Source organism: Dermacentor silvarum, chromosome 5, assembly GCF_013339745.2.
Source record: "Dermacentor silvarum isolate Dsil-2018 chromosome 5, BIME_Dsil_1.4, whole genome shotgun sequence".
NCBI classification, from domain to species: Eukaryota; Metazoa; Arthropoda; class Arachnida; order Ixodida; family Ixodidae; genus Dermacentor; species Dermacentor silvarum.
Window position 1 is genome coordinate 32,992,733 of NC_051158.1, and position 24,511 is coordinate 33,017,243.

General features: G+C 45.8%; 1 protein-coding gene across 1 annotated transcript in view; it reads right to left on the minus strand.

Moving 5' to 3' along the window:
- The window catches only part of LOC119453261 (testis-expressed protein 2-like), a 43,778-nt gene that overhangs the window by 12,413 nt on the left and 6,854 nt on the right, over positions 1–24,511 (minus strand). The window contains 9 exon segments of the mRNA XM_049667675.1: positions 546–671; positions 1,729–1,919; positions 4,200–4,403; positions 6,157–6,377; positions 7,971–8,215; positions 9,165–9,615; positions 13,369–13,790; positions 16,908–17,178; positions 18,665–18,881. Of these exon segments, the coding sequence (XP_049523632.1) occupies positions 546–671; positions 1,729–1,919; positions 4,200–4,403; positions 6,157–6,377; positions 7,971–8,215; positions 9,165–9,615; positions 13,369–13,790; positions 16,908–17,178; positions 18,665–18,849 (2,316 nt within the window). The 5' untranslated portion in view covers positions 18,850–18,881.

A 24,511-nucleotide genomic window follows, 5' to 3' on the forward strand; every position in this document is an offset into this window, starting at 1 on the left:
AACTAACTTGGCAAAATAACATCATGCGAAATGTGGGTAAAAAACAGCCGTCCAAGTTAATGTGTGAAGTTTGCCCTTTGAAATCTGCCATTTCAACGTTCATCAGCTCTGAACCTGGTGTTAGATTTCCTGCTCATTATATTGAACATCAGATATTTCAATTTCAAACTAACTTTGTTCATCTCAATGTTGAATGTTCATCTCAACATCTTATTTATAGCATGCTAGAGGAAAGGGTGAAGTTCTTATTTTTATTTAGAACGTACTGTCATCCAAGGACCAAGCAAGGCCGCACAACAAAGGGCAATACATATAAGATAAGCTCAAACATAAGACAGGAACTGGAAGTAGTTCAGACACTATACAGCACCAGTGCACGTTACGGCAAGGATGATATGCAAAATTATTTATTTAGAACATACTTTGGTCCGAGAGTGAAGTTGCTTCAACTAACACCAGAAACAGCTTGTGCGTTTTTTATATTCGGTCCACAAGAAGTTCCACACTATTTGATCGTGGTTGAACCTTGGTACCAGCAGGCTCACCTTGATGCGGTTGAGCTTCTTCTGGATGCGACGCCTGACGACGTCAGCCCACTCGTGTTGGGTGAAGACGTCGTAGAACAGCCGCCCAACCAGCATGTTCAGCCACTGTGTCTCCGACTTGATACCCTGGGTAAGCGACAGAAAAAGAAAGGTTCATTGTCCAATTTGCAACGACAAGCGATACCTGTGAGAGCTGTTATGCAATACTGAATCTTTGTGCGACGACTTTCTCTGGCGATTAAAATAGGCAATTAAAGATAAAATAATTTTTGCTTACCAAGTTTCGCAGCAGTGATGGACATCTAAATTTGTGAGTTCATCGGCAATACGAGTACTATTGAACAAACATTCACCCCTTCACTTTCTAACCAATGACTTCAGGGGGCATGTCATATGATTGCAGAATTGAAGTTGGCCAGTGCTAAAAGCATAACCTTCAGCTAGAAGCTGTGTGCCTTGCACCACTTTTGAGAAATAAGTATGCAATATCTCTATCAAAATGTACTGCCATTCCCGTTAGAATCTTTTTGCACTGCAGAAAAAATGCAGCGCAGAAAAAAAATTAAATTAAATTAAGGGGTTTTACGTGCCAAAACCATGATCTGATTATGAGGCACGCCGTAGTGGGGGACTCCGGAAATTTGGACCACCTGGGGTTCTTTAACGTGCACCTAAATCTAAGTACACAGGTGTTTTCGCATTTCGCCCCCATCGAAATACGGCAGCGCAGAACAGTTGACAGTAATATGAACATGTGCGTTCCTCAGAACATGTATTTGACACAAAGTTTTTAACAACAGGCTATGATTTCAATACTGGAGCGGTATTCTTGGACGATCACTTTCAAGGATACTTTCATTTGCGCGAGATTTTGTGCGTTTAGCACTGGACACGTCGGCATCTACGGGCGACAGCATTCCGGACACAATGCCAGGAATGCTGTCGCCCGTAGATGCTGACGTATCTGGCTTTAGACAACGAGAAACCTCGCAAGAGTGAAAGTGTCTCCGAAGGCGATCGCCCGAGAAAATCGTCCCCTGGCTGACCTCAATTCTACAGTTCAAACGTCGTCTTGAAACACTGCCATCTTCGCGGTTGTCTACAGCAACAGATAAACCTGACACCCTGTTGAATAAATGACAGGCATACAGGGCACGTGCTTCAAACCCCCGTGACCACGCACCTCTGAGAAACCGGTGCTCGGTGGGGAAGGAAGCAGTGAGGCCACAGCCGAACTCTTCGGCATCGCGAGGCACGACGGGAGCCACTGCTGCTCGCGATGCCGCAGCTGTAGCTCCTCAATGTAGGCCTCGTACGTGACCAGCTGGCTGGACGAGTCGTCAAACTGCATCCGCCTCACCTTTGAGCTCCTGCCTGCAAAGGGGGGACCCCGGACAGGAAAGATACTCGTGGCACTACCGTCTTCACACAGATTTTATCCACTGTTGGAAGCACTAAAGCTGTACTGATGATGTCACAAAAGACGTCATAAACGTGACATTAGGTCATAGACTTGACCTAACGATGAAGGTGCCACGCACAGATGTGACATCGCAATGACATCATGACGTCATAAACTTGACATCATGATGCAGATGCCACGCACAAACGTGACAAATGCAATGAAGATGCCATGGGTGCACAAGCATGACACAAGCGTGACAACATAACGTCAGGAACCCAACATCCCAAGGCAGATGTCACAAACACGACCTCACAGTGAATATTTGTGACATCACAATAAATACATTAAGAATGGGACACAAAGATGTGGTGTAACTGCGGCCAGTTTGGACCAGGTGGAGGAGAAAGCCACCCCTGTTGAGTAACACGCAAGCACAAGCTTGTGCACGTAATTACTGCAATTAGAGCAAACACCATTGGTGTGAATTTTATTGCGATAGCAATTATATGGAAACTCCAAGCGGATTTCTGCCATCGGCGCCGCCGTGAGGTTCCGTATAGAGTCAAACGACGATGAAATCATCGCCGCAAGCCGTATGCTGTATGTGCAAGTGAAAGCATGCGAGGGACGCGCACTTTCACAGGGAGCGAACGCACGGCGGAGAGCAAACGCAACTTCTGTCGCGTGAAAGGCTGTGGGGGGAACGGGAGGGAGGGAGGGAGGGGAGGCGACGTTTAGCTGCGGCACCAAATGCGTATTTATATAAAAACGTTGCGAGGCGAGAAGGTGGTAAAGACTTCCGACGCTGCTCGACGAGTGTCCCGTTCTGATCTTGTCGAAAAGCTCTGAGCTGCCCCCAGAGGCACCGGCAACAGTCACCAACCCCGTGCGCGCGTTCGATGCGAACGCGGGCAAAACGCCGATGGCGTCAACAGTTGTGCACGTTGCTGGTGCTGCTGCATGTCCAAGTTTATACAGCTGATAGAACTACTATCCTTACTCTGTATAGCTCTCTACTAATTTGCTATCGCAATTGATGCTTCGCCTTTCGGGTTAAAAATCTGCAGACATTTTCTTCAAAGGTTTACACTTTGGAACTGTCTTTCGCAAGTTGCCTGCTGCAGAAGAGTGCTAAAGCAGGCGCGTCATAATGTCATGATGAACTGTACGAGGGCTACGTTATTCGTAAATGCAGTTCAGCGGGCAGATACGTGTCCGAGTGATTGTCTTCACCCATGATGGTGTCATGTTCCAAAGCTGAATGAAAGCCTTCAGCAGTACAATACCACACAGTGCACGAGGAGCGGTTGGTAGGTCTGCGTGCTCCAACATTTCGCAGCCAAAGAGGGACAAGCAACTTCCTCCCATGCCCTAGTTATCCACACCATCAGGTGACGCTAGCATACGAGTGTTCCTGCAATCTCTTGTAGCTGTGTAACTAGAGACACCGGCTCCGGACGTGACGTGTGTGTCATGCGGGTGAGCCGAACATAGGGAGTCGCAGGAGTTACACAGGAAACAAAAAATGCGTTACGTGAGATAATCCTCACAACCAAGTGACTGCCTGAACTTAACGCCGCTAGCTGTAAGTAAATCGAAATGACAACTGCCCGAGGCTCCCAAACTGCAGTTGGGATACCCCTTAGTTTGGTGCCACAGATTGAACATTTAGAGCAACATCCCACATTTTCTACCCATTTTAAAGTGAAGCTTTGCTAGCAAACCCTACAGGACATTGCTGACTGTGGCCGCTGTTGTCTCTATTCGAGATAAATACTCACCCAGGGAAAAAAGAAGAATCACGTACCCGATGCTAGCGATCAAGCCACAATGCACGCATGCTTTTCATGCCAATGCCAAGTAGCTCTGTGAGATGATGAGCACGCGTGCCACGTTTTGTAGATGTGCGCACGAACACACATGCATCAGTTTCCATTAACCAGCCGTGCTTGCACCCAAAAGCTTTGTAGAGTCCAAACATTTAGATGCTGTGCTTGGTGGTGCTGTGCCATGTTTATTCACTGCCTCGGCTCAAGGTCGCAGGCTGCGTTCGTCGCTGAAATCCGTCGGGCATCTCTTATCGAGATGCATTGTTTCACCATGCCTGTTTACCAACGCTTCGTTTACACAGATTCCCACAATGTGTGAGGTCCGCATGATATTTTTCCCTACACACTACATACTCAATGATATTTTTCACTACACAAAGCCTCACTAAAACTGAAATATAAAACTGAACTGAAGCTCACCGCCATGGGCGATGGCCAGCTGGAACCTTCGGAACCACTCTTCCTTCTCCCGGCACGTCCGTGCAAACAAGTACAGCACCTCGTGCTCCAACCTGGCCTGCGTGGGCGACATGCACGCCTGCTGAGAGTCCTTGGACACGGAGCCGTTCGTCTGTGCCTCAGCCTTCTCCTGGCTCGAGTCCTTGCCAGCCATGGCAGGTTTGGCTGGAAAGTGCACAAGGTGGTCATGGCTCCCTCTCGGAATGACTGTTCACACTAAAGAGCAGCACTAAATCAGTATGGACTGGCAAGGCATTCCTCTAAAACTCCTAATTTTATCAATTAATTTCCAGGAAGAAGGCAGACTATGATTAGAGAAAAACAACGGCCAAACTTCCTTTCTTGAATTTTGCTCCGAGACCTCGGTGCCAACAGGCCAGTGTGACAGGATGAATTTTCAAGGGTCGTATTTACTTGTGCAAGACCCACGTTTCGTTTTCTCGCAATATTGGCAGGGTGTACATTAGTCGGGCCATATGGCTACCTGATAAAACCATGAACTACATTGTGAATGACGTAAATGAAGAATAATGCCAACTCTGGCTACACACAAAACACACTTATTCAAGATTCAGCACCACTGATCAAGCTCCGTTTAACTCTTCATCGCTCCCGGTCATAGCACTGTCATAGTCACCGAAGCTTTGCGGCAGGTGGCTTCGGTGAAACTTTTTTTTTGTTCAAATTCTTTAACTCAAAAATAGGGAGTGCTGGTCTTAAACAAGTAAATACAGTATTCTCTAATTAAGAATACAGTGCATTAATTCTCTGATGATAAACAATAAACCAGACATGAAGCAATGCTGTCAAAATCCGTCACGTTACTGCAAACTGGTGCAGAAACTTCAGAGTGTCATCACCAACTGCTTTTATGGCACACCAAGCCTCCTCGTATGGTACGAGTCGCCAATCTGCTATTGCAGGAGTGTCTAAAGCAGTTCGACTTGCTACATATGAAACAGTACAGTATTCCTCTCCGGTGTCCGCCTCCAAAAATGGTGAACCAGGCAGGTCGGTACCGAATCAATGCTGGAAGGTGCACGAAACCATCAACGAGGTAGACAACAATGTCAGTGCATGCTTCCCATTTGCTTGCAATTTGCTTTCAGCAAGGTTTTCCGACAGTACTTTTCCCTCCAGTTTGCTGCAAAATGGCCGAGTGACAGACAAATGGAGTGACGAGGTTTTATGCCTCAAGGTTACCCAGTGGAACGCGAGAGGTGCTAGTGCAGAGATTTTTCTGTTAAAGAACTCTCCACTGTGTAAACGTTCATTCGAAGCCCTCCACTGGTATTTCATCACCCTCCATGCAGTTTTCGTATTGTGAAATAGCAATTTTCGAGTAAATAAGGAAGGATTGTAGGAAAGTGCAGGAATGAATGAACCTGAAAGCAGCCAATGAGAGCCAGGCTTATTTTGCTCTGCACTAACAATGCCTTTTAGTTTTGGCACTTTGGAGAATGGAATTCAATGTTGCTTAAGACAGGAGGCCATGGCTGGGAGGAGGACTCGAGGAGCTTAAGTTTTGTTAGTTTCAACAAGTCAAGGAAAGCGTGGGGAAAATAACCTCCAGTATTTAATTGAAATTTGCAAATAATAAGGAAAAGGGAAATGAAAGTGGACAAAAAGAGACCTTGGCACAGGCGAGTGCCGAATCTCAGTCCTCCACATCACATGCATAATGCAGAGATTTCTCAGAGAAGTCCGCAGGGGTTTCCTACATAGCTTCACGCTACTGTCATATGGATGACACTTTTCCCTTTCCTGTCCAGTTCTGTTTTGGTAGCATAGAGGGCAATTCCAACTACAATGAAGTTCTGGTATAGCAAACGCATCTTGTTCGTTGAAGGTGTCCATTGCACCTGGGCAGCACTTTACGAAGTACAAAGCAGCCAGTATATATCCAGCATAAACTCACGACTTGTCAGGTCGTCCTTGGAGGAGGCTGCGGCAGCAGCAGCGTCGGCCTCGTCATGGTTAGGGTCCCTCACGTAGAGGTCCTTGACCGTGTCGTTCGCGTCCTCGTCGGAGTTGAAGCGGGTCATCGTGTCGGCCTGGCCGGAGTCAATCTGCGTCTGGCGCATGTGGTGGTCCTCGGACGGGATCAGAAGGCAAATCGGGTACTTCTTGTTCCACAGTCTGGATGAGGTACACACAGTACAGTTAAAAAAAAAAAGGCGTGTCAGTGCTTTTAATTTTTGATAAGCAAGAAATTTGTTCGACAGGTTATCTGCTGTGTTTACTTTTATTCTAGGCAGGCTTTCAATTCTAGGCAGTGCCCCGAAGCTGACAAGGTGAGCAAAAAAAAAAAAAAGAAAAACTTTCCTGGAATGCACGCCGAAAAAAAAAAAACAAATCATGAGTGTGTGAAAACACTGATATTATTATGATTTGTTAATTAACATGTCAAAGTAGGCAGGCATCTAAATTTGTTACGAGCAATGCTTCAAACGTTTGCAACCTCATTTGTCTGTATAATATCTATCCTTATGGACATTCCTGCTTCTTGTTTTCCATAAAAAAATACAATGTCCTTTTTTCACCCTGTGGTGTCGACCTTTCTGTGTTACAGTGAAAGCCATGTGGTTCGCAGCACAGTTGAAAAGTTTGTTGCGTTGTTTCCACCACAACGTGGCTGTTAGGCAGCGTTAAGTGTCTGGCAGTTGCAGCCAAGCCACATTTTTCTATCTAGACAACCCCCAACTTCGTACACATCACTTTCCTTAAAAACCATTGGCCTACACTTATGTAAATGTGGTGTGTGTCGGATCTATGAAAATCCTACGCCAACTAAGACCAAGGAAGGGGGGTAGGGAAGGGGGGGGGGGGGGCTGGAGGGGTATGTGCATTGGAGAGGATGGACTACTGACGGTAAATATTTTACACATTGCTTAGCTAGAATTTTTTACCCCTATAAAACTGCAAGGAAACCACCCAAGAACATCGTAGTTAAAATTTGGCACTACAAAAGTTCTCCAAACTTGCTTTCGCGAAAGAGTTTCCAACTTTAGCCCTACAAAAACAGTATCCTCTCAAGACTAACAAATTGAAACCCATCATGTCACGCTTTGCATTGCTGGGCAAAAGACCAACACAAGCGTTGCCTTCAACTAACGTTTATTGCAAAGCAAGCTGCCAATATATTAGGCAGCCAGCAATCACTAAAAAATAATGTGAATCATCTCATGCATTAACATATGTGATGTGTGTGTGTTGTGTGTGTGCGTTGCGTGCGTGCGTGCACGCGAGCATGGAAGCTATCTCGGTGTGTCAGCTAGTTGTTTCACAATTGATGTGGTTCTAATGGCGTCATTTTCCAATTTCATCATATGCATGCTTGCACTCTACTTTTTCTGGCCCTTAGTGGCAGCTGGCTGCCTATAAAACAGCAGCCTGTATTGCAGTAAACAACAGATGAAAGTAACACATGTGTTCGTCCCTTCCTTCTCTCGTACTTGTTTTTCTTTTTGAACTACACCCAAATACGAAATCATACCAACTAGCCTGTTCATATTTCTTGCCGGCTCTTTTGACAGGACCCACCCGGAGATATCTGACAAGCATGACCCAACGGGAAAGACCCATCAGGTGCAGCCTGACAGGCTAGAACACAGTAGGCAAGACCCGACAGGCAACACTATCGCGCAAAATCAGACAGGCCCCGTGCAACAGACAAAACTTGAGCTTTCAAACTGATACTGCAAAAAGCCAATGCCACCATCAAACGCTCACCTGTCCCGTGCCAGTTTTTCTGGAAGCAGCATGACCTTGGCATCGGTGAGGCTGAAGTGCCGCTGACTGACAAACACAGGCTCCGGGCGCTTCTCGTTCCACATGGCTCGGCGGGGCACCGGGTGCTTTGGCCAGCGGAGCCGCAGCGTGTTCCCGGTCAGCACCAGGTGCACCGACTGGGTGTTGTTCATGTGGTGCGTCTCGATATGATACTCACTCTCGAAGGGCAGCTGGGACATCCAACCCTGCAGCAACCGAGAAAGATCCCGTGAAATCCCGAGTTTGATTCCCCAAAAGTTGCAAATCAATAGCAAAAGTGCTAAAAACGCTGAAGTTGGCTGCGAGAGGCTTTGTACGATTAGGCTGCTCAGCAACACAGGCAGTTTGAACACTGAAATGGCCAGAAAGTTATTAGCGTCATGCCCGTCAGTCTTCGTAACGTGGTCCCATCTGTCTTGGAATACTAGAGCCTCCCCCAGTATACTTAACGCACCAATTTTCTGTAGGTCTAACGGCAAATAAATTACCAGGTACAGTCGATACATTAGAATGGATCATAATAATCCAGCTAGCAAGGCGCGTTACATCCAAAGTCTGTTATACCTAAAATTAGGGCCGATAAAAACATCAAAAACGATAAAAAACACCAAAATTAAAGCAAAAGAGATACACGGGTTTACATGGGAATCGAACAACCATGTGGCACGGCGCCTTGCCGTCCATCATTTTCCGGACACTGGTTGTCTAACAAATGGCAGGCTTCTTGCACTAGAGTATATATTGTTACGCCGTGAAGCGTTTATTTAAATCTGCAGGGCAGATAAATCGGAATGGTTGGCGTGTTGCAAGCCTGGTACAAAAGCAACCAGCCGAACGTCGTCTTCCTTCTCTACCGACAGTCCCCGTGGTCATTCGCGCTCTTTCTGCCCTCTGTTATGAGAGCTCGTGACAATATTTATAAATCTGCATAATGGCTATATTAATGGCCGACACAATGGCAAGGAACTGGCTGGCCAGCCCGAGCATGTCGTCACCCCCGGTGACACAAACATTGGCTACAGTTTTTCACACAAAGCAGTGATCAGTATAATAAACTGGTGTCCCAATCTTATCTTTCATGATAGGTGACGACCACTGTCGAACCTGAAGCACAAATGAGAGCTGCAGTACAAGGCAACGAACGGGAGCACCCACCTCGTACGAGTTGGCGTCCAGGCGACTCGAGTCGCCCATGGGGTACCGGGGTACCTTCAGCGGCGCCATCCTGCTGTAGTCGGGCACCTCGAAGGGGAACCGCTCCTGCGTCGGCACCAGCAGGTACCACAGCAGGCTGAAGGCGAAGAAGCACACGACGCAGCCGACGACAAAGCCACTGGGGAAAGACGGCATGGGCAGCACCATGGCCAACAGGCCGACGACGCCCGCTATGAGGAACGAGTTGGTCTTCATCATGGCGTGCACGAGTGCGGTGAGGTTGGGCGTCTGCGAGCCGCGAATTACGGTCGAGACGTCCTGAGAGGCCGCGGGCGGCTGGGCCTGGATGGGCTGCTTCAGGGGCCTCTCGGGCTGCTCGACAAACTCCCAGGACGTGAGGTCGGGTTCGGGGCCCTCTTCGCCGCCAGTCGTCGTGAATTGAGTGGTGACCCTGTCAGGAGTGAAAGTTACTTTGTGAGCCATTGCTTTTTCGGTGAGCCTTTGAACAGAAATACTGGAATTTTTTTCAGACTTTCAATTTTGTGAGCATGTCAGCTTTTTTCAAACAAATATGCATGCACTATTGAAATAAGCAGGTTGTATTGTCTCCGTCATTGCAAAGCTGTGACACAACTTCCACAAGTAAGCAGATAAAGTTGGTTGTTGTTGTTGTTTGTAGTTTAAAAAATGCTATTTGTGCTGTCAATTGAAAGCTGCACAATGCTGCCTTCCTGCTATACATTGTTCAACTAGGTGAAACACAAGGCCAAAGCAGAAGCACTGTCAGGGGGGCAAACAGTCTGCATGTGATTTGACCGGGGCTTAAATGTGGGCCACACATTTTGGTGTGCTGCATAGGTACAGGCCTACAGAAACAAGGCACAAGAAAGGTGCGCTTATCATGGAACATGAAACGAGTGCACCGGCGCAAGGTGCTGCTACACAAAGAGCATTGGAGACATGTTTGCCCAATGGATAACTACAGTTACCTGGAACTAAGCCCCACTAATTATCAGTGCACTTACAATGCCAAAGCTCAAGACGTCAAATCTAAAACTGAAACAACAGAAACGGGATGGAAGGAAGAACAGGAAAAAAAAAAGTGCTGCACACAGCTTTTCATTTCATCTATGTGCTGTTCCGACTTAAAAACAGTCAGCCCAGGGTATGCCGGATTGTGAAGTTACACCTGCCCCTTGCTAGTGGCACTGGGAGTGGCACAGCAAAGAACTAAAGTATATGTGTCTTCATGGTAATACCAGAACATACAGCAGGCTGCACCACATTCTTTTTTCATAAGAAAAACCCAGATCTAACGCATTGTTGGAATTTAAATAATGCAAAGCTTGTTTGAGTTAGCTGCCGTATGGGACACAAGTACATTGTCTTCGCCTATAGCTGTTAGCTGTTTGTGTCATAATGGCAAAAGCGGTGTACGATGCTTGTCGAAGTATATGCACACAGAACTAAGGCACATATCCAAGTACAATTAAAAAGGTCCTAAACCACTACTTGAGATTGGTGAAAAAACGCAGTCCAAGGATTGCATACACTGCTGTGAACATCTCGGCCAAATTTTGCAGTCTTGTGCGGCGCGTGGAACTCTTAAGCAGAGCACGAAGTAACCTTTTTCTCAAACACTCTTTTTAACAGAAGCCTTCTCCATTCTTTTCAGGCTGCTATATTTCATCATATAGCCGATTCCCCTCTGCGGCTGCTATTGGCCAATAGCTGACGTCAATCGAGAAGGGTGTTTGGAGCAGTCCACTTCTTCTTACTGTTACTTTGTTTATTTATTGATGTAGTATAATAAACAGGCTTAAGTAAGTGATAATCTGTTTTCAAACTTCAATAATAATTATGTACTTCTGGAACAAGCAGACTATCGTCTGCTCATGCTCTGTTGTGGCCGCCCGCATAGCAATTAAACTTTGGCCAGCCTGCTTATCGGTGTCGTAGCTGTCGGCTCTCTCTAATTCCAACTAGTTTTGAATGCTCAACTAGCCTCGAACCATGCGAAACTTCAGGTCAGACCCCACGCACGCTTGCTAGTGCGCACTCACTCCTGGCCGCTCCCTGGTTAGACGCCTTGGCAGACTTCGCTTTGTATTGAGCTCTTCAAAATGCACGTTAGATGTGGCTACTATCTATTGGTCAAGCCAGTGCAAGAAAAAGTCTGTCCACACCACGCAGCATGGCCAGACTGAAGCATATGAGCGCAAGTGCGCAATCAAGCACTGTCGTGCACAAACAAACGCTGCGCACACGCACTACAGTTACATGTAGGTACAATCTGCTATGTTCCAAAGATACCGCGCGGCCACCTCGGGGTGCCGCGATGAGTGCGCTCTCTGCAGTGCACTGCGACTCGCTGAGGACAACCACGTTCAGCATGTCGTAGGCGCCAAAATCAGATATAGTGGCGTCTACGTGAACATCCACAATCAAATTTGAACTGAGCACCACAGTGACGTTCAGAAGGCGCAGCGTTATGGGCAGGACCTGCTCTGCCATAGCCTTTGCAGTGCAAGGCATTGAAGGAGTAGAAGCACCGTGAAAGAGATCATAGGTGACCTTTGATTGCCAATATCTCCGCTTCTGCTGAGTGCATCGAAGTACAGTGTAGACCTCTTATAACGTAAGTCGCCGGAGTCGCGAATATCCGCACTATAAGCGGTACTGCACTATAACCAAAGCAACAATTTTCAAGGCCTGCACATATGCAAAACATGTGCACCGAGCCGCCACGCGTATGCAACAGTCGAGGAATGCGGCTAGAACGTTTGCATTCAATTTACAGTCGAATCTCGTTAATTCGAACCAAATCATGTGGCGGCGCCTCCGACCGGCATTGCTCCGGCACTGCCATAGAGTAAAAGCTTAGGAGAGACCCCTCAATGTCACGCATGAACGAAAAAAAAAAAAAAAAATGCGACGGAAATTTCACCCTCTCTCAAATGGCAAGGTCGCCGATTCTGTGTTGCGCCGGAACATGCGTATACATGCCGACGTCTCAGCCACGCTACCGTAGCCACGCGTAGAAAATGGTGGTGAACCCTTCTTTCACCTTTATGCTTCCTTGCACGCTGCGGTTACAGCGCAGAGGGAAGCAGCGGCCGGCCCAGGCCGGCCAACGAAACTGCCCCCGCACTGGCAAACACCCGCTTCCCGATAACGGCAGAAAACGAAACTTCGGCGAGCTGGCGCCGGGCCGGCAGGAGCGGCGGCGCGTGCACGGTGGCGGGCGCGCATGGTGACAGTCGAAAGTGAGGGAGCTACGAGGGAGGGCGAGGGCAGCCACCGAAGCGGTGGAGTTGCCGAGGCGAAATCCCCTTCCCTGCCGCCCTCCTCCCTCACATTCCACGGTCTCCGCGTGCGCCCTTCGCCGTGTTGTGCCGGCGCCGCCCACTCCCTGAAGTTTCGTTTACTGCCGTTATCGTGAAGCGAGCGTTGGCAGTTTCGTGGCGCTCGTTCGCTATTCGCATCCGTGATATTTCACGACTCGCACTCAAGATTCTGGTTTCAGCCTCACTGGCTGTTCGTTCGCACCACGTGCCCTTCACCTCCACTTCGTCACTCTTTCTTCCTCGAGCACTCCTTGGGGCGCCCGTTTGAGGGGAGCGTTCGCCGTCTCCGCTGACTTCCGTACTCCCAGGCAGCCGCACTGTAACCGGTATTTCGTTTCCCGCAACTGCACTACAAGCGATACGTGTATACATGGAGTGCTAAGGGAAAATTAACGGGAGTCTGAAAAGACCGCACTATATCCGGTCCTGCACTATAAGCAGTTACGTTATAAGTGGTCTATACTGTACTTTTCGTGGCAAAGTATTTCTGAACCAGTCTATTTTAACTTCGAATGCATTTCTCGACTCCGCTAAAAAGTGGTTCAGGGCCCCTTCAAGGCTGCATACCCCTCGGGTTCTAGTAGCACACTCATTCTATGCGAGTGACCAAGAATGGCCATGTACCCAGTAAGGCCATGTACCCAGGATACCCAATGACCCAAATTGTCTACTTGGCAAGAATGCCGCCAGCAGATACCCAGTGCCCCATGTCGCCTAATATATTCAAGAATATATCCGGCCGGAAAACAATGCCAAACGCCAAACCCCGGAGAAGAGGCAAAGAAATTTTGCTTTAAAAACAGGCCAAGCAGTGCTAGACAACGCGCTGTGAAGTAGAGAACAGGCAAGTGCTTCACCTGGTACTGCCCGTCCTTGTCGTGCCCGTGTCTTCGCCCTTCTCCGTCGCCTCCTTGCACTCGTCTAGCGCGTGTCCTGTTGTGCGGACCGATGCCGTCTCGTCGTCGTGGAGCAGAATCGAGGTGGCGGTGGGGCCGGCCGTCGTGCCCGCGACGTCGCTTGTCGCAGCCGTCGACTTCGAGTCGTCGTCTCGGCGTAGCAGTCGCGTGCCGTGTCGCTTTTCTTCCAGCCGCTTGGTGAGGCGCCCCTTGAGGCCCGTGAACCAGCCGTCCGGACCGTCGCTGGGGCCAGCGGCAGTGTTGTTGGAGGTCGCGCTAGGCGAGGTTGGCAAGTTGGCCTCGGCCGCGGAATGCGACATGGTGGCCTTCTTGCTGAACTTGGAAAGGTAGTCCTTGACGGAGTCCTTGACTGGCGATGACTCCTGGGCACCAAGGAGCAAGTGAATGAATGGAGGGGCACGATTTTTGATCTTGTTTTTCCATGTAAAGTGCAGGCCTGCTCAGGGAAAGTGTTCAATCCAACCAGGGATGGGCAAAGACACTTTGCAATTGTATCATGATGCGATATGAGATACTCGGGCAACAAGTATTTGAGATACAGATATGAGATACTATTGCGACGATTGCATCCGACATGATACTTTCCATTTGTATCATAAGATACTTCCGATACATTCTTGAATTTCTTATTATAAATCTATATAATGTAGCAGCAAACGCATATGCACCAAAATGTTTGCTCGGAAATTTGTTAACTCCCACCAACCTCGTTTCATTTGAATGAAATGTGTCAGTATCTCATTGTTAACTCCTACCAACCTCGTTTCATTGGAATGAAATGTGTCAGTATCTCAAAATTTGTCTTGCTCAAGGTATAATACTTTCATTCCGAAACAATTCATTCGGGTTGCTTTAGCTTGTCTCCTTCGTAATTGATGAGAGTTGCTGCTCTGCTTGTCGACCAGCTAGCGGGTCGCCGTCTAATTACAAGAACTTAAATAAAAAGCCTCTGCACGATGGCGCAAATACCGCTGTGGTCCGTAAAAACCAAAAGTCAAGAGAACAAAAGGCCGGCTGCAACGCAGACGTTGCGTGCTTGTTTTTGCCGAGACAGTGTGAGCGCTACCACGCGACTGTGCTACTGTGCTCCACCAAGAGGGATGCGCAGACCTCATCGTCTGTCCTTGCTGGAGGGCTCTGGCAGAAAGATAAAAAGAGTGTCGCTGCCTTTAGTTTTATTCGAGTGGCTTAGTGGCAGCAGTATCAGCTGGAGAAGCCGAGTTCAGCCAATGCTTATAGTTTCACACGGTAATGTTACCACGGCAGTATACAAGATACATTCTTTCATGTATCGGAAATACAGATACTGATACACATCACGTCAGACGTATCATGAGATAACCATAGATAACCAAGAGTACCCAAGATACATGTATCTTCGATACTGCTCAGCACTGAATGATTTATTGATTGGTTCCAACCACCAATATGACATCAATTTAGTCTGATAAAGCATTCTTTCAAATATCTGCACTAATTTCATAGTTATAGGTTGGTTGTTAGAAGAGAAAATGAGTATAAGTCCAATTTGTTTGAATTTCACACTCTAGCATCGATACGTCATTGTGACGTTACCGATTTCAAATTATTGTTTTGTATTTGGGCCACTGCGGCTTAGCAAACAGTTTTTTAAACTTTCGAAGTTCAGTCTTTGGGTTTTTTTTTTAGATTACAGCGTGTGGGGATTGAGGTGCGCCCCAGCACCTTTGTGCGGGCATTCACCCATTCTGCCGTTCCTACGCCTCTCTCTTTCCACTCGCGATGGTTGTCGGCGGTGGCACTCCACTCACGGTGGTTTGCGGTGGTGACGCTCGCCACTGTCGGCAGAGCAAGCGCAAGGGAGACCTCCTTGGGACAGTACTCGGTACTACACATCTTCCTCTAGTCTTCCAGTCCCTTTGTTAGGATCTTGGACTTGAGCTTGTCTACAGTGCCTTTGCATCTAATGCGAGCTCATACCTTGTGTTGATCTGTTTCCGAACGCTAAGCCGAAGAGCGGTGCCTAAGTGCTCACACGTGGTCGTACTGTGCCGAGCCGCATTTATCGGGTGCCGAAGCCAACGGAGATTGCCTCAGCTGTCATGAGTGGGCCAGGCCGATTGGTTAGCACGAGAGCAATCAGCACAGCCGCATAGACTTTTCCTAGTGGCATTTCGCGGGGAGCCATCCTTTTGCAGTGACCCCGGCGCCCCTGTCTTTATTTTTCACCCTGCGCACGGGAGTCCTTCGATTCATACGTCAGCCTGGGATTGTGAGTTTGTGCAGTGTTGGGTGTCGCTGGAGAGAAATAAACGGTTTCCACTAACTTAGGGCAATACTGTGTTCTCATGCATGCGCAGTGCTCGGTAGCCCCCTTCTGCGGATTGAGCGCACGCACAGCAGCTAGAGTGCACGAGGCGACGGCCGACGCGGCCCTGAGGCTCAGGAAGCCCGATGTCGCGGTGGTCGGTACTCGAGCAAGATACCAGACCCCCACAAGCGTAGTCCATCTTTACCAATATATGAAATTAACTAGACACCATCAAAATCCACGATGCCACGGCAAGCTGGTGCAAGAATTTCGAGGCAGCACTGCCAACTGTCTCTAGCACATTTTTTGGTTTACCAAGACTTTTGGTGCGAAAAGAGTGGCGTTTCTGGCATTGTTGAAGGGTAATTCGTTAATGCAGCTTACATTAGCTTTCTTTTTAGTGCCTCTTTAAGAAAGCAGAGCGTTGACTGATTAAGAACAACTTATTCAATTGCGTTCCCAGGATGTGTAAATTAGTGCACAAACCTCTGACCAGCTTCTTCAGCACCACTTTCATAAATAAACCATGCATTTTGTATGTTCAATTTCATTGTATCATGCCAAGTGGCCAATGCACACGAAACAGCAGAACGGCAAGATCTGAGCCAATGAAAAAGGCCAACAGAAAAAAAAAAAAAGAATGAAATGGTTCAATAGAAGATACAGCTTCAGGGCTGCAATTTTCGGCACTATGGTGCATATCAAAACCTGTACTCCTGAACGTAAGCAGTCAAAAAAAGGGATAATCCACACCATTTGCGGCGACAAAAGCAGCAACTGATGCACTCAGTAATCTAGGCACGCCTCGACGCAGTCAGCAGACCCTGAACAGCAAAGCAACCAACTGTCAATGTTCTCGGCACAGAAGGTAAGTGCAAGATAGAAGAGATGGACAGAAATAATACCTTTCTTGCACTTACCTTTTGCGCCACCAACACACTGACACCTATGAACCAACTAGTCCAACGTGGTGCTTAAAGGCAGGTGTGCAGACGCAGACACGAGAAGCAACCAAAAGAGCAACACAAATAAATGCCTTGTTGCTTCTCGGTGTTTGCACCGTCTCTTTCGTTCCTTCTGGTGTCCATGTTTTGCACGGCTGCCTCTAAGCAACGTGAATCCCTACCAACCTGCTCAAACTTCCCGTTGGTTCTAAGCCTTGCTTTGGTAAATGAGCACCATGACTCACCACTTTGGCGGGCTCCGGTTCCACTGGCGATGCCACCTCAGACGTGTGCGCTGCTGTGCCTGTCCCACTGGAGACTTCAGGAGGCTCGGGCGTGGCTCCCCTCGAGAGTGTCGCGAGCGGGTGGTCCAGGACGTCTAGGTCCGGTGCGCTGGTCGCTCGCCTTTCTGGAGCTGGACCGACGGAGTGCCTCCGTTCCACGGAGGAGTCCCGGGAGCCCGTGCTGACGGCAGAGCGCTCCGCGACCCGCGCCGACGCTCCCGGAACGGAGCTGCTGCAGTTTTTTTAAACACAGGGAAGATAATGCACAACCAGCGTAAATTGAAACGCAAACACAAAATAACTGATCAGAATGCCTGTTATGCGTGAGGTCATGGGAGTGCAACGTGTGATTGCTCAGTAGCCAACACATTGGAGCAGTTAAGGAATTGTTTGCATTTGAATTTATGAAGATAGTAGCACACTTATCGAAGAAACATGAAGACATGCAATAAGAAAATGCACAATGCAGATGTCTCCCCATCAGTTCACACATTGGTGTCAATTAATGCGGCGTTGTCCTAGTTTAGTTCCTGACTGGAAATGTTGGCAGAACGCAGGTCGACATTGTCATTCACTGGTTTCATTTTCTGGCCTGCAAGTATCTGCCAGCCTTTACGGTGAATAAGCAGGAACACTATGTCGCAATAATGCCTGTGAAATATAGACTGCACCATAGAAAGTACAGTGAACGAATATATTAATGCTCCTAAGCACCAATTCTGGCCGAAGTGCAATGGTGACCTTTCTATTTTCCAGAAGCATCAATTGCCGAATACATTACGTATGTATAACGTTTTGCATTGTTCTTGTTACTCCTCTGCCATTACTGTCTGTCAATACTGGCAGTCTCGTTTGAGACTGGCAGTATTGAAAATTTAAAAATAAGCGAATTACAGAAAACATACTTTAGAACAGTGCTTCACTAAAGTGGTCAGCTGAGTGAAAGACGAAGAGTATGTTGATCAGTGCTTAGAGCAGTTCAATGCTCCTGCCCTTTCACTGCTCAAAAAAGCAGTGAAAGGGCATTGTAAAGCAAACAAGGTTGTGTCTCCAAATGACACTTACTGAAAGATTTACAGTAAATACTGTCATAGTGCTGATAAGAAGATGAAGCTGGGCCCACAGTTACCATTCATGAATTTCTCGGCCTACCCAACACCTCGTCAGCCGCTAAATATTCTGTAGATTTATCTTGTGCATCACTTCTCCCCATAACAATCTGTACATATTGTGGAAAAAGCAACAAGACAACAACCAAGACAGAGCTAGGTGAGAGGGTGTGAAGCTGGGCAAGTTGGTAATCCATCGTAAAGTGGTGTAAAAGAATAGATTAGTGCTAGTATAGAATAGTATAATATAGTATAGAACTAGTATAGTATAGTAAGAGTAGTGGTATAGCATAGTAGTTTACTATGAATTAAGTTTAAATTTAAGTAAAAATTTACTATAGCTAGATGAACTTGTAATCAGGTAATTAAAGCATCTGTCAACGAAGGTAAATTTGCGAGAGATAAAACTGACAAGGTCAGAGCGCTGACTTACAGAGTGCCGAGGGAACGAATTTGTGACTTTGATAGTTTGTCACATACGCTTGTGCCAAACCCCTTTCACCAGAGTCCTTCTCCTAACCTTGACATTGCAAGTTTTAGTAACTTAACCGCTACACAAATGAACGTGTGGGCAGAGAGGAACGAGTGCTCGACGCATGGTGAACATACTTGCTCGCCTGGGTCTGCTGCTGCAGCTGCGGCTGGGTGGCGCCACTTTCCTTGGAAGAAGAGCCAATGGGCTGCAGCTCCTGGATGTCCTCGTCGCACGGATTGTAGCGGAAGGACATGACGGGCATGGGCGGCGACGTCGCCTGCTTGCCCGTCAGCTTGGACAGGCTCAGCCGGTGCGCCATGGCAGCTTTCTGCTGGACGCCGACACACAACACTGCAGCAAATCAAACAAGAGCAGCGTTGCACCAGGTTTTCTCGGCCGCCATGACCGCCCCACCACACAACGTCCCCCGTACGAAACCCTCGTGCACTGTCACAACTGTCACCGGACAAACCAACTCGATTACACTGACCTGTCAAACTATGGATTTAACGGGTCAACTTGTCACAAGAATTTAGCGACCCTCAGAAGCACTGCAGCGAAAACGCGCTCCGACACGCCACCCTTTCTATGGCCCACTGGCTAGACTCCAAAAGTGTCAGCATTCTGATCTAGATTGCCTTGAAAAAATGTGAATTAAATTCTGGGATTTTACGTGCCAAAACCATGATCTCGGCAGGTTTCTCATTAAGATTGCTGTCCAGCGTCGCTGAGAATTTGCTGGTATCCTTAAAATCTCCAAAAAACAAAATGAAAGAAAAGGATCAGCATACAATTAAGCACCTCCATCATTCCTTATACAGGGTGTTCCACGTAACTTTAGCCAAAAATAAGCAAATGCCACCTAGCTCAACAGAACCCCGGTAATGCTGTTTGCGGTCGCTTAGAGATACTCAAAATATTTTTTGCATTCTGCCTAATACGATAATTAGTCTTAATTAATTAATCAACTTCTGAAATATTAAAATCAGATGAAAAGTGTCAGTGAGAAAACAGTAGAGCAACATGAAAAACTCCTGATACAGCTTCCTGTTGCTCAATACGTGCTACATAAAAGTGTTTTTCCGTGCGTGAAAGACGCCCGCGAATACACACAAAATTTCCGCGCGACTGGCCGCTGCTTGAGGCACTTTACGTGTATTCGCAGGCTTCCTTCACGCTCGGAAAAACACTGTTATGTAGCACGTATTGAGCAACAGGAAGCTGTATCGGGAGTTTTTCATGTTGCTCTACTGTTTTCTCATTGACACTTTTCATCTAATTTTAATATTTCAGAAGTTCATTAATTAATTAAGACTAATTATAGAATTAGGCGGAATGCAAAAAATATTCTGAGTATCTCCAAGCGACCGCAAACAGCATTACCGTGGTTCTGTTGAGCTAGGTGGCATTTGCATATTTTTAAAGTTTGGCTAAAGTTATGTGGGACACCCTGTGTATATTCGCAAGGTCTTGCTTAACTAGAAAACAGTGGTACGAAAAGATAAAGTACGAATCATCTTATATGCATGCAACAAGCTTTCCAGCCTTTGCAAGAGGGTCAGATAGAAGATGAAAAAACCCCATTTGAAAAAAAAAAGAAAGAAAAAGAAAAAAGAAAGAAAGAGTATGTGCATCAACTTGTCAACAACTGGAGTGCTATGATCTACCGTATACCACTATTCAGCAGGCGTTGCTATGTTGGCCAAATGGGCCGACATATTAATGACAGACTTCGCGGGTCGCGAGTATGCGTACGCGCAAGAAGGTTTGGTTAGCAGCAATCTAGCCGAGCACTGCAAAAGATGTAACAAGCCCGTGCTTGTCAAGTGCGCAGTTTCAAGCAAAAACATTGAACAATGTTAATGTGAAAATTTTCAAGCCTTTTCCACTCATAAAAGTAGTGAGAATTAGGTCAACGCGTCTTCCCTATTGCTACACAGCAGTGAAACCATGGTAACGGTGTCATCTTATGTCCCTGTTTGTTCCCTTGCACTGATTACCCTTTCAGTATACTGACGATGACAGGCAATAAAAATTTGTTGCTAGTCAATGCCGTACGTTTGTCTCCTGCCATATCTGTCCTGTTCTTAGTGCTGTTTCCTTCAAGTTCAGTAATGCCAACCAGCCAGCCAGCCCAACTCAACATGCTACAACTCTTTAAGACTGGTAACTCGAGAGTGTAGCTCTGCACAGGCATGTATCTCTTCACCAAAGCTGGTACATGCCACAATCTAAGCCTACAAGCGAAAACTGTACTCTAGTCGGGCTTAACTTGTTTTTTATTTCATTTGTTCATTACAGCTCATGGCACCAACAGGACAGGTGCATATATGTGCTCAGAGCATGGCAAGATCAACACATTTCTGATCTGAATAAATTTTCACAAATATTTAGGCTTAGCAATACGCAGCAGAGACACACTAAAGGGGAAGTATAGACAGGTTTGAATAGGTATTTCTTGTTTGTTTAGTGATCTGTTCTTTTTGGTGTCGCATACAAATGCATCACTCTGCATCTAACAAGTTCATTTCTCTGTCATGTGCATGCTTTGCATGTGCATATATTTGAGTGCATCTGTACATGCATACACTTGCACATAGAGGCACACAACCACTTATGAAGTTTGTTCTCTCACCCCATGCACGGAGCTCTTTTTTTTTTTTTTTTCCAAATTTGCTCTCCAGTAGAGCATGAAGCATACAAGTTTCTTTTCAAGAGGTGCCAAGCCCTCCACTTTTTTTGTGAACAAAAGATGTGATAGAGCTGCTGCTGAATGGAATGTGCAGTCGTGTCACACGGCTGAGGTATCGGTCAATTCACTCCTATCAGTTCTGAATGCTTGTCTTTGATAAGTAACTCGATGCGATTTGTTTTGATGATAACTTCTGTCGTATATGTCACTGATGCAGAAAAATGTAGCGCTGCATTTATCACCATGTTATTGTCTTTATTTTCATTTTTGTCTGTACCGACGCGTCCCTTAATTCTTATCCGTCCAGCACTGTGCTTTTCTATATGAATGCAAACTTGGTTTTATCTATTTGGTTTTGTTGACAGTACTTTGACATTTCATCAGGGCAGAGTACACAGACCAGCCAACCTTAACTTTTGAAATTTACTTTATTTTACTTTAATTTATTTTAGTATTTTGTCCACGTCACAAAATACAAAAATTTCATGAAAAATTGTAAACAGTTTTATTAATGCTCAAGGTGTTTAACTGTATTAATAATGTCACAGAGAATTCGTGTAACGGTGGCCAAAATTCTAGTTGCAGTCATTGTTTCTATGGAATGGGTGGCTGCATTTCAGGTATGTCAAAATGATTGAGTGGTTCCAAAAAAAGAACCAGGTTCTGAGAAAGTCGGTGATTGTTATTTGCATCCTTTTTAAATCAGTTTCATTTACAGCAGTCACAAACAAAAAAAAAAAACTGAAAGATTACTGGAGTCGTTACAACGATCGCGAACAAGCTGTAAATATAAAATTAAAAAAAAAAGAAATAAAAGCAAATATGTAAAATTTGGCAGGTATGAGTACACCTTTGTACATTTCTCGTTCTGTTTAAACTGCTGGTGGACAGCTCATATTTACCGCAGCTTTCATGGCTGTTTTTTTTTTTTTTTTGTTTACAGTAGTACGTCTGTTTGCTGTCTACACATAAGTTGCTAATGCACACTTTTTTTTTGTAACCTGCCACACCTTGATTGCCAAGGGGCCAAATATAAAGCATAAGTATACATATAAAGTATAAATATAAAGTACATACAAATAAATAAACAGTTAAACAAAGAACAACCAAGCAGTGTAAGATTACAGATCGCCTGCTGTCCTCCTTATCGATGGTGATCACTCTTTCTAAGTATGCAATCAGCCAAATTGACGTGGAATATAAAGGTTGACAAAATTTTGCACAAGGTAACTCCCGAGAATCAATAAGCCTGGTCTTCTGTAGTAGTGCAGGTGTAACTAAGGCACAAACAAAAGGTGCACTGAATGCAGTGTGTGATAAGATGGCCTTTACTGTATGTGTAGTCTATTTATCAGACATGCAAAAGAATGTACTGCACTTAACTCTATGCAAACACGTCCTTTTATTTTTATCCTCACAACCAAATAGGGAAAAGTGCCTAAATTTGAGAAAGGTCAAACAAATTAACATATAATTAACAAGAAAAGCTTTTGTTCATTCTTCTGTTCCGATTTTTAAAGAAATTGCCAAAAATCAGCCAAAACTGAAGCACAAAGTTTGCAAGAGCATAACTTTGCACCAAAAGCAAGTGCGATAAATGAATTTACAGTTTTTGCGGAATCGTTATCATGTTTGCAAGAACCCTACTCACAAATTAGTTGTATATTTCAGATCAGTGTATCACAGATCAATATTTGTCTGCTTTAGATGCCTCATTATGCACAGTTTACAAAACTGTGACATCATATATATTTTTATTACTTCCGAGTTTAGCTGCAAGTTTTTTTTTTTTCAAATTCTTTTTTTTTTTAATTTTCAGCAATTTCTGTAAGAAGCCTGATGGCCTAAATAAAATAAAATCTGCTCCTCACAGTCGGTAAATTTAAACATTTACTTTCAAATGCAACAGCCCTTGCCAAAATCTGTGCAGTGGTTCCCAAGAAAACAATTTCTTCATTCCCACATATTTAGATACGAGCTCATATGAGGTAAAGCTTTGTCTTAAATTCAGAATGTGCCTAGTGATTAGGGAGAATACAGCATATCTGACTAAGATTTGTCCATAGACTCCTACTCAGATTCAAGTATGTTATTAGAAAGTTGTAGCTTGTCCACTCCTTATGGTAATGCAGGGTTACGGTGAACATGGACGGCAGTAATAATGTTGATAGTGACATCTTGCACAGAGCATCTTTGTGTCTACTAGGTGTTCTCATCAAATATATATAATGCAAAAGGGGCGGCATGTTGTCGATTTTAATGCTGCCAGAGCTTTATACCAGCAGGTAAGCCAGTGTATGGTCAGTTACTCCAATAATAACTGTCACCTCTCTGGTTAAACTCTGCACCACAAGACGGTGCCACCAAACCAGCTGGCTCGCATTTATGCCCCCGGTAATCCAGCATTCAGTGCACGGTAATCACATATATGGACAAGCTTAAAACTCTCTATTACCGACTGCTATGTTGCAAATGTCATAAATCCATTTTTAATTTTTTGCCACCACCAGGACACTGAAGACACCGTCGACATTTATGTGGAACAAATTGACAAACTATATATATATATATATATAAAACTTTCCTTTGCCTTAACACAGAGATGACAGCAACATTATGCTGTAGCACAATGTTGCTGTTATGTAGCATGTTGATGCCACATCCTAGGTTTTCAGGTCAACTCGCAGTTTTTGAAATCCACTTCACAGGTGGTTTTCGTCGTCTATGACGACACGGCGGTCCGAGTCAAATCAATGTCAATTTTCACAAAAGCCAATGGCAAGATTATGCTTAAACCTCTTCCACACAGTTCTGCACGCATTCTACTTTATATCCGAGATGAAAATTTTCCGAGTTGATTTAAAAAAGATTTATGCACACTATCATATACAGTGCAGTCCATTGTTAAAGGGAACATGCAAGCGACGAGCAGATGAGAATTTTCCTTTCCGGCAAGTGTACAAGTGGTGGGCTCTGCAGCAGAAGACTTTCGGTTGGTAGCTCCGGCACCTTTCTATGCAACTGCGTCGTGCACCGACATAGTTTCAGCTCACACTTGCAGCTAGAGCGCCACCAATGTGAGAGCCACACATTAGCGTGTTCCCTTTAACAGTGGATTGAACTGTAAAAGGGGGTTGCACGAGAGTGCAGCAACAAACGAGTGTACCCAGAAGCCTGCTATTTCTGGGACAAGTGCAGAGCTTGAACACATTACAAGTTCATGCATACATCGGAACGCAGAAAAAACAAACAAAACAAGAAAACATATTCTAAACAGGAAGCCTTCACA